Raw genomic sequence first — 14558 nt, forward strand, 5'->3', positions numbered from 1 at the left:
GTGTCAGTGTGGTTTTATTACCTTTACTTATTTACTGTACACAACAACAGCTATTTACAAAAATATATATTGTTTCAGTTTGGAGGACATTCACAAGATGGCTTTGTATTAGGTGTTTGAACTGAACCAACATACAAACCCACAATATAATAAAATTAAATATATATAAATATTATATCACTGCACTTTTTTGTATTTGTGCTAAAGTCTATGACAACATTACTGTGACTGTCAACAGTCTAATCATAGCAAAATGTAGGCTAGCTATTTTAAATTTAATAACTTGTAATGTCCGAATAGCTACTTTTTAAAATACATTTAAAGGGGTCATATGATGCGATTTCATTTTTTCCTTTCACATAGGCCTACTAGCTATTGGCCTACCATTATTGTAATTTAAGGCTTATAATCAATCAATCAACCAACCAATCAATCAATCAATCGTTTGTTGGCTAACATAGCCTATAGCAACACTCAAGGACGCAGGGACTGAACATCTGTCTGCATGGTGACGTCACGCGGCTCCCTTGCAATGTAGCGTTCGGCGCAGTTTCTATATTTATATGTCGTTGGTTCGACATTTATTTGAAAGTCCGCTTTAATATTAAGCAGCGATACGAACAGGTTTGCATGGCTTCACGGAGGTACGTACATGAACTCCTAAATCGTAAAATAAACGTAGATAATAAATAAGTCTCATCCACCCTTGTGGGATGATGCAGTGATGATGCAGGGTATTAATGCGGATGCTGGCCGCCGACTGCAGAGGGATTTAATAAGAACCATATGAATGTTCTGCGTATTCTGGAACGATTTATTTAGCGGATATTGGGATCAATAATTCGTTTTTCTTTTAATGTTATATATGAGGCATATTTGGGGATGTATTTGCGTGTGTTGTCCAGTGTTCGACGTTATTCTGTGTATTGCATGTCTAATAGGCCTGGCTGCCATCATGGTTAAACTGTTATGATTTTGATGTTTTATAGGTTACAGGGATGGAAGGCTACATTTGATGCATTGGATGTGCAGGCATTCTGAATGCACTATACCCTTGGCTGTGTGCTTTGTCCGTCAAAACATAGGCTTCCAGTATGGCTCACCGGATAAGGAAACATTCAGCGTTATTTAACCAGGATGAGATTCATCTAAATAGGCCTTAAGTAAGGCTTTTGAATAAATACACCTGTTGGCAGAATACGATTTGTCTGGCCTGCGGTGCATAGACTATCAAGTGATGATGTACATCCTAAATCTATGATTCAGATTTTCATCAGGCCCAGCAGAATCTCTCTTTGCACTTTAGGCTCTCGCTGTACGTGTTCACAGTGGACCTTGATTTAATGTATTTCAATTAAGGCACGCGGTGAATGCCAAGAGCGAAGCCACATATCCTTCAACAAATGTAAAGCTGCCTGTTTATTACTATTCTAATGTAGTTTTAATTTGGGCGAAAATGCATTAATGTTATATTCATAGTACACTCTTACTATTTACAATACTGTGTACTGTTCATACAATTGCACAGGTAGGTGAAAATATATGGTGACTGCTAAAGCCCAGGAAGAAGCTCTTCAGTCATCTCTGTTTGCATTGGCAAACTTTCTTTTTACAAACTAGTTTGCCTACCACTATCAAGTGGAGTAAAATTTGTGAAATTTCAAACAAAATACATAATTTGAGTTTGTTTTTCATGCTGATAGATTAATTTAAACAGATCAATTATAGGTCATGCTTTTTATTTTTTGGTTACTGAAAGGGTTATGTTTTTTAGTTGTCTAATAATAAAATCAATTGAAAATATGTTGAAATGTGAATTCTACTGTTTTTTTAACATGTGCATTGTTGTTTTTGACAGTGTATTTTTGCACTATATAGAATACATAAGCTCCCGCAAGGTTATCATGAAGTGGTATTGTAAAAATATAATGTCAGCTACCTCAACTATGATACTGGAAATCTGAAACTACTGTTAGAATGCTTTAACAAATAAAATATTTGCATGAATATTAAAGCAGGGTACTGTTTAAATACTGAAACTTGGTAAATTAAATACAGAATACATTTTAGTTGTCTCACTGTCAACTAATATGATCAGCTTTATTAGAGTTCTTATGGGCTACTAATGCTTTACTAATGTGTGATTGATATATACTATAAAGAGTGATTTGTAAGCTATTCAGCATATACTCATTCAAGGGAGTGAAAGGCATTTTATGCTGCCTATCAGTTTTCTTAAACAGTTTTCTTTTCATTTGCATAACAACACCTACCTCACTGTCTACATAAATTATATATTTACATTTATTTTGTGAATTGAAATAATTCACATTTTTGCATTACCATTTGCACAGAAGCTGCATTTTAAGTTTTGTGTATATATTTTAGTGCGGTCAAATGGATTAATAAAAAAATTAAATAATATGTGTATATATATATACACACACACACATACATGTATACTGTATTTATGAAATAACCATAATTATGTATGATTTATATATATAAATATATATTACATATATTTATTTTTATATATAATATATTTACATATATAAATACACACTCATACATATATATTTAAGAAATACATGTAATTTATTTATATATAAATCATACATAAATATGGTTATTTCATAAATATACATGTATGTGTGTGTATTTATATATACATATAAATATTCACAGTACATACACATATATTGTGTAAACAAACTTTTATTTTGGATGCGATTAATCACGATTAATCCATTTGAGAACACTAATGTATTTTAAAAAGGTGCATAGATTGTTTAATGCTGCACAGAGGCAGCATACATTTATGCAGGAATTATACTGCTGGAGATGTGAATACATATGAAGTTGTTTTTTGGTGTTTGGCTTAGTGTTATGTTAGAATCATTATTATACTCATACCTTTTGTTCTTTTAATATTTTGAATTGTTTTTAGCTTTATTTTTTTGTTTTCATTTAAATGTTTAGTTTTGAAATGTTGTAATTTGTCATTTTTATTTAATTTATTTTACTTTTTCTTATTTGTAAGTCACTTTGGATAAAAAGCGTCTGCTAAATGACTAAAAGTAAAAGTAAAGTAAAAGTAAAGATGTTTCATAATGTTATGAAATTTATGAAATTTATTGAAAATTATAAATATAGAAACATGAAATTAGTGAATATATGAAATTGTAAATAATTTAAATAATTACAATTATGTGCCATTTCCTTTACAGAGATGCAAAGCTTCTGGTGGGTCAGAACTGCCATATTTTAGTATAGGCCCTACTACTTTTATGCAGCATTACATCTTTACACAGAATCTGAAGCTACAAGTCACTGAAAGTTCCGATAGGCCTAAGAATATTAGTATATTGAAAACGAATTTACAGTGGCAAAAAATTATTTGGACTGGCCTGTATGTCATGTCCTGTTGCAAATAAATTAGCACAGGACGTGCAGCCACTAAAATGGGTAATTATTTAGTTTGCTGGTCTCCCAGCTTGGTCAGGCTTTCATTTGGTCAGGCTAAATATGAGCTTGAACCAGCTAAGACCAGTAAATGTAAACCAGCCTCAGACTCCACATGCATTGCACAAAGCAATTCTTTTAAAAGTGCATTCTGAAATCCAGTATCTTGTTCATCAATAACAGTTCACATAACTATACCAGTACACAGACTGTGCTCTGATGACAAGACCATTACCATCCCTGCGTCTCTGTGCATACTATTCACCCTATCTGCCCTAAATAGCATTGAAAATGACTACTATCGCATAGAATTTAGGATGGATAGTATGCACATTGGGACGCAGGCCATGAGAGACTCATTCAGATCAGATCGGTCTTCAGCAATAGACGTCAAATGGACTCGTTCATTCACTGTTGTGAGAGAGTGAACGCGCCTCACGCGCTTGCACACAGTTGGGCAAAATGGCGGACGAAACGCCAGGTGGGGCACAGAAAGCCAACTCTAAGGTATTTTTTTGACTTTTCTACTTTATATCAGTATATTAAAACCAATCTTTCTCGTTTACGATAATAAGAGCGGAATAATATTGAGTTTGATTCAGTAGTGTGTCGCTTTGTGATACGAGCTGCTCGGTTGTGATGCTAACTCGCTAGCAGTGCAGTTAGCTAGACAACCGGCGGCCGCACAGATTTTGTTTCTGTAATACACATGAACAGACTAAAATCTGTTGGCCATATATGCTGCATTTGATCTTCTTATATTATACTTGATTATACCCTTGACACCACCACAGAACATAAAATAACTTGCTTTGTTTATTGTTTGCTGACAGAGCGAACACGAGCGTAGTCTACTACTGTATTACACTGATTTCTGGACGCTATACTCCCATAGAGAGGAGATTGATTTGTTTATTAGCGTTGTTAATGTCTTAATTGTGCGTTTGTGTGTGCATATTTGTGTGCTAACTTGCTGATTTTGCTTTGACGAGCTAACATGATCACACTCGCCAGTAGTACTAAAGCGTCTGCTAAATGACTAAAAGTAAAAGTAAAGTAAAAGTAAAGATGTTTCATAATGTTATGAAATTAACATTTTGTATTGAAAATTATAAATATAGAAACATGAAATTAGTGAATATATGAAATTGTAAATAATTAATGTCATGACAATTATGTGCCATTTCCTTTACAGAGATGCAAAGCTTCTGGTGGGTCAGAACTGCCATATTTTAGTATAGGCCCTACTACTTTTATGCAGCATTACATCTTTACACAGAATCTGAAGCTACAAGTCACTGAAAGTTCCGATAGGCCTAAGAATATTAGTATATTGAAAACGAATTTACAGTGGCAAAAAATTATTTGGACTGGCCTGTATGTCATGTCCTGTTGCAAATAAATTAGCACAGGACGTGCAGCCACTAAAATGGGTAATTATTTAGTTTGCTGGTCTCCCAGCTTGGTCAGGCTTTCATTTGGTCAGGCTAAATATGAGCTTGAACCAGCTAAGACCAGTAAATGTAAACCAGCCTCAGACTCCACATGCATTGCACAAAGCAATTCTTTTAAAAGTGCATTCTGAAATCCAGTATCTTGTTCATCAATAACAGTTCACATAACTATACCAGTACACAGACTGTGCTCTGATGACAAGACCATTACCATCCCTGCGTCTCTGTGCATACTATCCACCCTATCTGCCCTAAATAGCATTGAAAATGACTACTATCGCATAGAATTTAGGATGGATAGTATGCACATTGGGACGCAGGCCATGAGAGACTCATTCAGATCAGATCGGTCTTCAGCAATAGACGTCAAATGGACTCGTTCATTCACTGTTGTGAGAGAGTGAACGCGCCTCACGCGCTTACACAGAGTTGGGCAAAATGGCGGACGAAACGCCTGGTGGGGCGCAGAAAGCCAACTCTAAGGTATTTTTTTGACTTTTCTACTTTATATCAGTATATTAAAACCAATCTTTCTCGTTTACGATAATAAGAGCGGAATAATATTGAGTTTGATTCAGTAGTGTGTCGCTTTGTGATACGAGCTGCTCGGTTGTGATGCTAACTCGCTAGCAGTGCAGTTAGCTAGACAACCGGCGGCCGCACAGATTTTGTTTCTGTAATACACATGAACAGACTAAAATCTGTTGGCCATATATGCTGCATTTGATCTTCTTATATTATACTTGATTATACCCTTGACACCACCACAGAACATAAAATAACTTGCTTTGTTTATTGTTTGCTGACAGAGCGAACACGAGCGTAGTCTACTACTGTATTACACTGATTTCTGGACGCTATACTCCCATAGAGAGGAGATTGATTTGTTTATTAGCGTTGTTAATGTCTTAATTGTGCGTTTGTGTGTGCATATTTGTGTGCTAACTTGCTGATTTTGCTTTGACGAGCTAACATGATCACACTCGCCAGTAGTACTAGCCATGTGAACGTATCAACAGAAATGGAAACACAGCTGATATGTATAGTTATATGATTATGGTAGTTCTGGTGTTATATTAGCCAGTCCAGCTCATCTGTCCTGGTGTACTCAGTGATAGTATCCTGCAAAGTGCGCTTCTTTATTCATGGCAAACAGTTACATCTGTAATTCAGAGAACCTAAACAAACCATTACCAAATATGGATACATTCATTATTTTTTCCTTCCTCGTCTTGTTTTCCATTTTGTGCGTTTTGGACTGTATATAAATGCATTAATATATTTTTTTTCCAAGAAACTAAAGGTCTCTGTTATAAGAGGAAAGTTATGGATCATTTGCGTTATTAATTATTTTCATATTTTCATGCAGGCTTTATTGGAAAGTAAGTTAAAGACCTTCAGTATCGGCAAGATGGCAGTTGCAAAAAGAACACTAAGTAAGAAAGAGCAAGATGAACTCAAGAAGAAGGTAAGCAGATGAGGTCTAAAGACTGGAATTCATGTGAATATAAAATGTTTGATTTTTTTGGAACACATTTTTTTCATTTTGTCATATGTCTACTAGCTTGACGATACAAGTTTAACATTATTCCACAATAATAAATATCTGACACGATCTGTGATTTTCACAGGAGGATGAAAGGGCAGCAGCGGAGATCTATGAGGAATTTCTCGCTGCCTTTGAGGGAGGTGAAGGAAAGGTGAAGACATTTGTACGTGGTGGGATTGCTAATGCTACTAAAGGTAGGTGATTGTTACAGGTTGATCTTTTTATCTGAGATCAATGTATTTTTTTTCTATTATTTGAGTTCCACCATACAAGTTACAACAAAACCAAAGGCTGTAAATTCATAAATCGGTATGATTTTTTTAAATGTTTTCAATAATTTGCTTATGCTCACCCAGGCTTCATTTATGTAATCCAAAATGCAGTAGTAACTGTAACTGCGATGGTAAAGCTGAATTTTCAGCAGCCATTACTCCAGTCTTCAGTGTCACATGATCCATCAGAAATCATTCTAATATGCTGATTTGCTGCTCAAGAAACATTTCTTATCAATGTTGAAAACGGTTGTGGTGCGTAATATTCTTGTGGAAACGTGACACTTTTTTCCCCAGGATTCTTTGATGAATAGAAAGTTCAAAAGAGCAGCATTTATTTGAATTGGAATTTTATTTTATTTTATTTTTTTGTAACATTATCCACTTCTTTACTGTCACTTTTCATCAATTTAATGCATCCTTGCTGAATAAAAGTGTTATGAATGAATTTCACCAAATGAATCGATCTTACTGACTTCAAACTTTTGAACAATAGATTAATGTTTCTTTGACATTTCTTTTAAATTATGCAGATATTTTTATTATATGGTCCTCCTAATTGTCTTTGCTTTGATTCTTTGTTACGTGTCTGTTACAGAGGAAGCGGCAGTTGATGACAAGAAAGGAAAGCTCTACAAACCGAAATCAAAGATTTTGGAGGCTAAACATTTTTTACCTTTGGAAACTCCATCACAGTTTTTAGCATTAGATAAACGCAATGTGAGTCTTTTGTCATTTATTTCTATCTGATCTTATTTTAAAGCATCTATTTTGTCATATAACCCATTATTTTTCTATTATATTGGCTAGGCATCGAAGAAGGGAGACAGAGAAAAGAAAAAGAGCAACCTTGAACTCTTCAAAGAAGAACTAAAACAGTAGATGTTCTTTAAATTCTTATTCAACAAATGACAGCACCTTTAAAATGATAATTTCAAGTGTAACCCTCTGTTGTTTTTGTAGGATACAGGAGGAGCGTGATGAACGGCACCGGTTGAAGGGCCGAGTCAGTCGTTTTGAGCCTCTTCCCACAATGGAAGGAAGGCGATCCTGTAAGTTCTTTATTCATGTTTTTTTGTTTTGTTTAGTTTTTTTCTCACCAAAACAGTCAGTTTCCCACTGCGTTCGCTCATGGACCCAGTGAAGTTTGTGCCCCTCCCACATGTCTTGGCCACTGCCACAATTCAGCAGCGCATACGCGTTTTCAATTCAGGAAACAAAATTCACACTGCTTTTCTTCTGCTTTTAGCGGATGGTTCTTCACGAAGAAACCGTCCGTCCAGTGGTAATTTTGTTTTATATACCGTGTAATGCAATGAACATTTTGCTGTTTATGTATCCCATCATGGAAGAAGAGATGGTAAAACGTCAGTTGTTATTCAGAGCTATTATTTTGCTTTTCAGTCTTGGATGATTCTGCTCCTGGCTCACACGATGTTGGTGATCCGACAACTACAAATCTCTATTTGGGGAACATAAATCCTCAGGTAATTGGTCTTTCTTTTTTTCTGATAATTGTTGTTAGGTAACGTCTGTAACAAGTTTCCCATGCTAAAACATACTCTCTCACGCTCCAGATGAATGAGGAGATGCTCTGTCAGGAATTCGGTCGCTATGGTCCATTAGCCAGTGTGAAAATTATGTGGCCCAGGACTGATGAGGAAAGGGCCAGAGAAAGGAACTGTGGTTTTGTAGCCTTCATGACGAGGAAAGATGCTGAACGTGCACTTAAACATTTAAATGGTAAATATATTTCTTGTTCATGTTGATGTAATGCAATATATCAAACGATATTCTGCAACTTTTTATTTTTTTTCCGATAGGTGTCGGAAGTGTAACTTCTGTGCCTATACTACTACCTATACTACAATTTTTCATGTTTATTAACTTCTTTATTTGTGAAAAATACAATAATAAGATTACAGAATCAAGTTAGATTTTTTTCCATATTAATTTTAAGGGGTCTTTTTGACCATTTTTAGCAAATATTAATTATAAATTTAATTGCAAAAATTATGCCTGTGATTTTTTTAAATGTCTTTAAATAGTGTGATATCATATAGGCCTATATCAGCTTTATTTTGCACATTAGCCATCCTGCTCTCATAGATATTATAAAAAATTGCTTTCCCTCATAAAACCATTGAAGAATTTGCCAAATGCTGTCCATTTCAGGCAAAATGATCATGAATTTTGAAATGAAACTGGGATGGGGCAAAGGTGTACCAATTCCTCCTCACCCCATATACATTCCACCTTCAATGATGGAGCACACACTCCCGCCTCCACCCTCTGGACTGCCCTTCAATGCCCAGCCCAAAGAGAGGCTGAAGAGCCCCAACGCTCCTATGCCTCCCCCTCCAAAGTGCAAAGAGGAGTTTGAGAAGGTAACTTGGCATACGTGGGACAAAAAGATTTTGGTTAGCATGGTCATAAAAGTAGTTAGGAGAAATGAATTGTTTATATAAATGTATTTTGTTTGTGTGAAAGAGGTGCAGACCTTTTTTGGCTTGATCTTCTTTGTGAAAAATATTTTGCCCATAGAATCATGCAAATTTACTAAATTAGCTATTAGCATTTTTTGTAAATAAATCAATCATATCAATTACACGTGTACCATGCTGATTGTACCGGTAAGTCTTTTGGAGTGTAGATTATTCATTGCACAAGACATTTTATGGGTTTTGGCTGCAAGTTAGGATGAAATTGTACATGTTTGATATTGTCTGTTTGAAGAAATGTAAAGAGATTTTTTAAATATATATATATTATGGATGCAGATGATGTATGATTTCACTGCACTTTCTCTAAGGAATGTGTTCAGTCAAGTTTTAAAACTGACACAGTAGAACACATTTGTTGTTGTAGGAGTATATGTTGCATTTAGGGTTATGCCTGTTTCTTTTTAACAATACTCACATATATTCTATGTTTATTATCTGATGTGACTTCATATCCAGACTCTGTCGCAAGCCATAGTCAAAGTGGTTATCCCAACAGAAAGGTACATGGTTTTTCTTTTTTTCCAAATTCTTATGAAATGTAGAGAAAGAACTTATCCCATCTCTGTAGTTTGAAAGATTGGCCATATCCATGCTACCAGAGGCTGGTTTGAGTGAGCAATAGTTGAGGCCTTGCATGAAAATAAGGAGCAGCTACTAACAATACAAGGCACACACATGCATTGCATTTCCCTATAAAGGTTTTGCTTCATACCGCTCCGATAGGTGAAGTTCATATTAATAGAGAGAGGTCTGTGATTTTTTTTTATTGTTTTTGTTGACATGCGCTACTACCATTCAAAAGTTTGGGGTCAGTAAGATTTTTAAAAGATATTAGTACATTTATCCAGCAAGTATTCATTAAATTGATAAAAAATGACAGTAAAGTCAAGTTGCAAAGATTTCTATTTTAAATAAAAAAATTTTCCAAAGAATTCTGAAGACAGTATATAAGAGTTTTCACAAAAATAAGCATGACAACTGTTTTCAGCATCTCACTGCCACAATTCAGCAGCGCATACGCGTTTTCAATTCAGGAAACAAAATTCACACTGCTTTTCTTCTGCTTTTAGCGGATGGTTCTTCACGAAGAAACCGTCCGTCCAGTGGTAATTTTGTTTTATATACCGTGTAATGCAATGAACATTTTGCTGTTTATGTATCCCATCATGGAAGAAGAGATGGTAAAACGTCACTTGTTATTCAGAGCTATTATTTTGCTTTTCAGTCTTGGATGATTCTGCTCCTGGCTCACACGATGTTGGTGATCCGACAACTACAAATCTCTATTTGGGGAACATAAATCCTCAGGTAATTGGTCTTTCTTTTTTCCTGATAATTGTTGTTAGGTAACGTCTGTAACAAGTTTCCCATGCCAAAACATACTCTCTCACGCTCCAGATGAATGAGGAGATGCTCTGTCAGGAATTCGGTCGCTATGGTCCATTAGCCAGTGTGAAAATTATGTGGCCCAGGACTGATGAGGAAAGGGCCAGAGAAAGGAACTGTGGTTTTGTAGCCTTCATGACGAGGAAAGATGCTGAACGTGCACTTAAACATTTAAATGGTAAATATATTTCTTGTTCATGTTGATGTAATGCAATATATCAAACGATATTCTGCAAGTTTTTATTTTTTTTCGATAGGTGTCGGAAGTGTAACTTCTGTGCCTATACTACTACCTATACTACAATTTTTCATGTTTATTAACTTCTTTATTTGTGAAAAATACAATAATAAGATTACAGAATCAAGTTAGATTTTTTTCCATATTAATTTTAAGGGGTATTTTTGACCATTTTTAGCAAATATTAAATATAAATTTAATTGCAAAAATTATGCCTGTGTTTTTTTTTTACTGTCTTTAAATAGTGTGATATCATATAGGCCTATATCAGCTTTATTTTGCACATTAGCCATCCTGCTCTCATAGATATTATAAAAAATTGCTTTCCCTCATAAAACCATTGAAGAATTTGCCAAATGCTGTCCATTTCAGGCAAAATGATCATGAATTTTGAAATGAAACTGGGATGGGGCAAAGGTGTACCAATTCCTCCTCACCCCATATACATTCCACCTTCAATGATGGAGCACACACTCCCGCCTCCACCCTCTGGACTGCCCTTCAATGCCCAGCCCAAAGAGAGGCTGAAGAGCCCCAACGCTCCTATGCCTCCCCCTCCAAAGTGCAAAGAGGAGTTTGAGAAGGTAACTTGGCATACGTGGGACAAAAAGATTTTGGTTAGCATGGTCATAAAAGTAGTTAGGAGAAATGAATTGTTTATATAAATGTATTTTGTTTGTGTGAAAGAGGTGCAGACCTTTTTTGGCTTGATCTTCTTTGTGAAAAATATTTTGCCCATAGAATCATGCAAATTTACTAAATTAGCTATTAGCATTTTTTGTAAATAAATCAATCATATCAATTACACGTGTACCATGCTGATTGTACCGGTAAGTCTTTTGGAGTGTAGATTATTCATTGCACAAGACATTTTATGGGTTTTGGCTGCAAGTTAGGATGAAATTGTACATGTTTGATATTGTCTGTTTGAAGAAATGTAAAGAGATTTTTTAAATATATATATATTATGGATGCAGATGATGTATGATTTCACTGCACTTTCTCTAAGGAATGTGTTCAGTCAAGTTTTAAAACTGACACAGTAGAACACATTTGTTATTGTTGGAGTACATGTTGCATTTAGTGTTATGCCTGTTTCTTTTTAACAATACTCACATATATTCTATGTTTATTATCTGATGTGACTTCATATCCAGACTCTGTCGCAAGCCATAGTCAAAGTGGTTATCCCAACAGAAAGGTACATGGTTTTTCTTTTTTTCCAAATTCTTATGAAATGTAGAGAAAGAACTTATCCCATCTCTGTAGTTTGAAAGATTGGCCATATCCATGCTACCAGAGGCTGGTTTGAGTGAGCAATAGTTGAGGCCTTGCATGAAAATAAGGAGAAGCTACTAACAATACAAGGCACACACATGCACTGCATTTCCCTATAAAGGTTTTGCTTCATACCGCTCCGATAGGTGAAGTTCATATTAATAGAGAGAGGTCTGTGATTTTTTTTTATTGTTTTTGTTGACATGCGCTACTACCATTCAAAAGTTTGGGGTCAGTAAGATTTTTAAAAGATATTAGTACATTTATCCAGCAAGTATTCATTAAATTGATAAAAAATGACAGTAAAGTCAAGTTGCAAAGATTTCTATTTTAAATAAATGTTTTTTTCCAAAGAATTCTGAAGACAGTATATCAGAGTTTTCACAAAAATAAGCATGACAACTGTTTTCAGCATCTAATAAGAAATGTTTTTTTGAGCCCCAATTAGCATATTAGAATGATTTCTGAAAGATCATGTGACACTGAAGACTGCAGTAATGGCTGCTAAAAATGTCAATTTTGCCAGCACAGGTATATATTACATTTCAAAATATATTAAAACAGGAAAAGTGATATTAAAAAATTGTAGTGATAAATTGTAGTGATATTTCACCATATAACAGTTTTTACTGCATTTTTGATCAAATTCAGCCTTGGAGCATAAGAGGCTTCTTTTAAAAGCATCTTACCAGCCCCAACTTCAGGCAGTAGTGTACATTATGTTTTAATTCTGTCTGGTGTTTGTATGTCCTCCTTTTGGACAGAATAGAATTATCAGATATCAATGTTACAGCATGCTTGGCAGGTCGTTCCACTAGTTTGGGTGTTTTTGAGAGAATTGTTCAGATTTTATCAGACTGCATCAGATGTGATTCATGACACTACTAATTTAGCAACTAAAACACTACACAACACACATTCAACTAGTGTCAGTTTTACAAAACCAGCCCTCTGGCTATTGCTCACTTCAACTGCCCCAGTAGCATGGCACAAAAGCGACACCCAATCCCCATAGTTTCAGTGACCTTTGACATTGGCCTTGGTGAGCAGCACAAGTTGAACTGTCTGCAGCAGCGAGGGACCAGAAAAGCGTCACAGGATGGATTGGGGAAAGTATACAGAATGATTGCCTGACATTGGTATGATCGGCTCCAATACTTGTGATTTGTCTTTCAGTACATTTGAAAAACATCATCTGTTGATTTTATCGGCCACTTCACGAGCCAGTCAGGAAGCCAATTGTTGTCCCTATCCCTTAACTGACTCTAGAAGGGCTTACATGATTTTGTCCCTCTCCATCCACACTTGTCCATTGTCAAAAAGCAAGAAAGATCACTATCACTCTGCCTCACATTTAGTATCTCAGTAGCACATCTAATTATAAGTTACGAGGGCAGAATGCTATGGCTGAGACTCAGATGTAGATGTAGATTGTGGATTTAAATGTTTTGACTGACTGCCAGTCAGTTTTAAATCTTAAAAGCTCAAACATGTTTATTGACTCATGGATAGTAAGAGTAAGGATGTTGCATTTCATCAGATGTCATATTGTAGCAGTAGCAGTTGTTTAGGTGTGGCTGGTGATGGCTCTGAATCTGTTTCGCTTTAACTGTGTTTTTCTCGTAGGAATTTGCTCTCTCTCATCCATCGAATGATCGAGTTTGTGGTGCGTGAGGGTCCAATGTTTGAAGCCATGATCATGAACAGAGAGATCAACAATTCGCTCTACAGGTGAGCGCATTTTAATCACTTTCTTTTGACTCCAAGCCTTTAAAGTCGGTATGAAAAAAAAATTCACCAAATCTGTTTTCAAAATGCATGTTTAAAAAGAATTCCTCAATCATTTAGTCATCTTAAACCTGCCCCTTTCGACTGCAATTTCACATTCAAATCTGCCTCCATCCCATCAACAAATACTGGATAGAACTAGGCCTGGGCGATAAAACGGTATCGCTATTTATTAACGGTACACCCTCTTCGATAACAATAGAAAAAATGTTCGATATAGCGCACGATATAGGCACGTGCTATGAGTGACGCAGACCGCACACACAAACACATGCTGAATTGAGTGCTGTGCCTGCCTGTGATGAGGAGATTGTGAATAAAAAAATTGAATATTAGTCGAATTTAAAATAAACATTTGCATTGGAATGCAAAAATAGTACAATCAAATGTTAGGTGTGCGTCAGGTAGCGTAATTAGTGGAGAGCGAGATGCGGTGATGATGATGTAAGTGACGTTGTTGCATTTAAATTTTTTGTTAATCTAGCCCACGAGATGCGCCGCTGCTGCGTTATTCATTCAAAATATTAGAGAAATATAGTAGCTCAATGCGTAGAAGATCTTGATTAGGTTAAAACCGAAACCAAGCCATTCACACAGAATGCATATTCAGCGCATTTTTTAGAC

At 35.5% G+C, this 14558-nt stretch overlaps 1 protein-coding gene across 5 annotated transcripts in view; it reads left to right on the forward strand.

Moving 5' to 3' along the window:
- The first annotated feature begins 3866 nt into the window (after nt 1-3866).
- The window catches only part of LOC107729248 (U2 snRNP-associated SURP motif-containing protein-like), a 26040-nt gene continuing 15348 nt past the window's right edge, over nt 3867-14558 (forward strand). For 2 of the 5 annotated variants that reach the window (XM_016539685.1, XM_016539702.1), the window contains exons 1-12: nt 5306-5402; nt 6289-6387; nt 6551-6662; nt 7339-7460; nt 7551-7618; nt 7704-7792; nt 7990-8025; nt 8145-8227; nt 8318-8483; nt 8916-9127; nt 12026-12069; nt 13773-13877. In XM_016539685.1, coding sequence (XP_016395171.1) covers nt 5358-5402; nt 6289-6387; nt 6551-6662; nt 7339-7460; nt 7551-7618; nt 7704-7792; nt 7990-8025; nt 8145-8227; nt 8318-8483; nt 8916-9127; nt 12026-12069; nt 13773-13877 — 1181 coding nt within the window. In that variant the 5' untranslated portion in view covers nt 5306-5357. Of the gene's footprint in view, nt 3973-5305; nt 5403-6288; nt 6388-6550; nt 6663-7338; nt 7461-7550; nt 7619-7703; nt 7793-7989; nt 8026-8144; nt 8228-8317; nt 8484-8915; nt 9128-9700; nt 9745-12025; nt 12070-13772; nt 13878-14558 lie in introns of those variants that run through there. The other 3 variants (XM_016539692.1, XM_016539718.1, XM_016539709.1) reach the window with 3 other exon arrangements.

This window comes from Sinocyclocheilus rhinocerous, unplaced genomic scaffold (assembly GCF_001515625.1).
Source record: "Sinocyclocheilus rhinocerous isolate Xijiao unplaced genomic scaffold, SAMN03320098_v1.1 scaffold1785, whole genome shotgun sequence".
NCBI classification, from domain to species: domain Eukaryota; kingdom Metazoa; phylum Chordata; class Actinopteri; order Cypriniformes; family Cyprinidae; genus Sinocyclocheilus; species Sinocyclocheilus rhinocerous.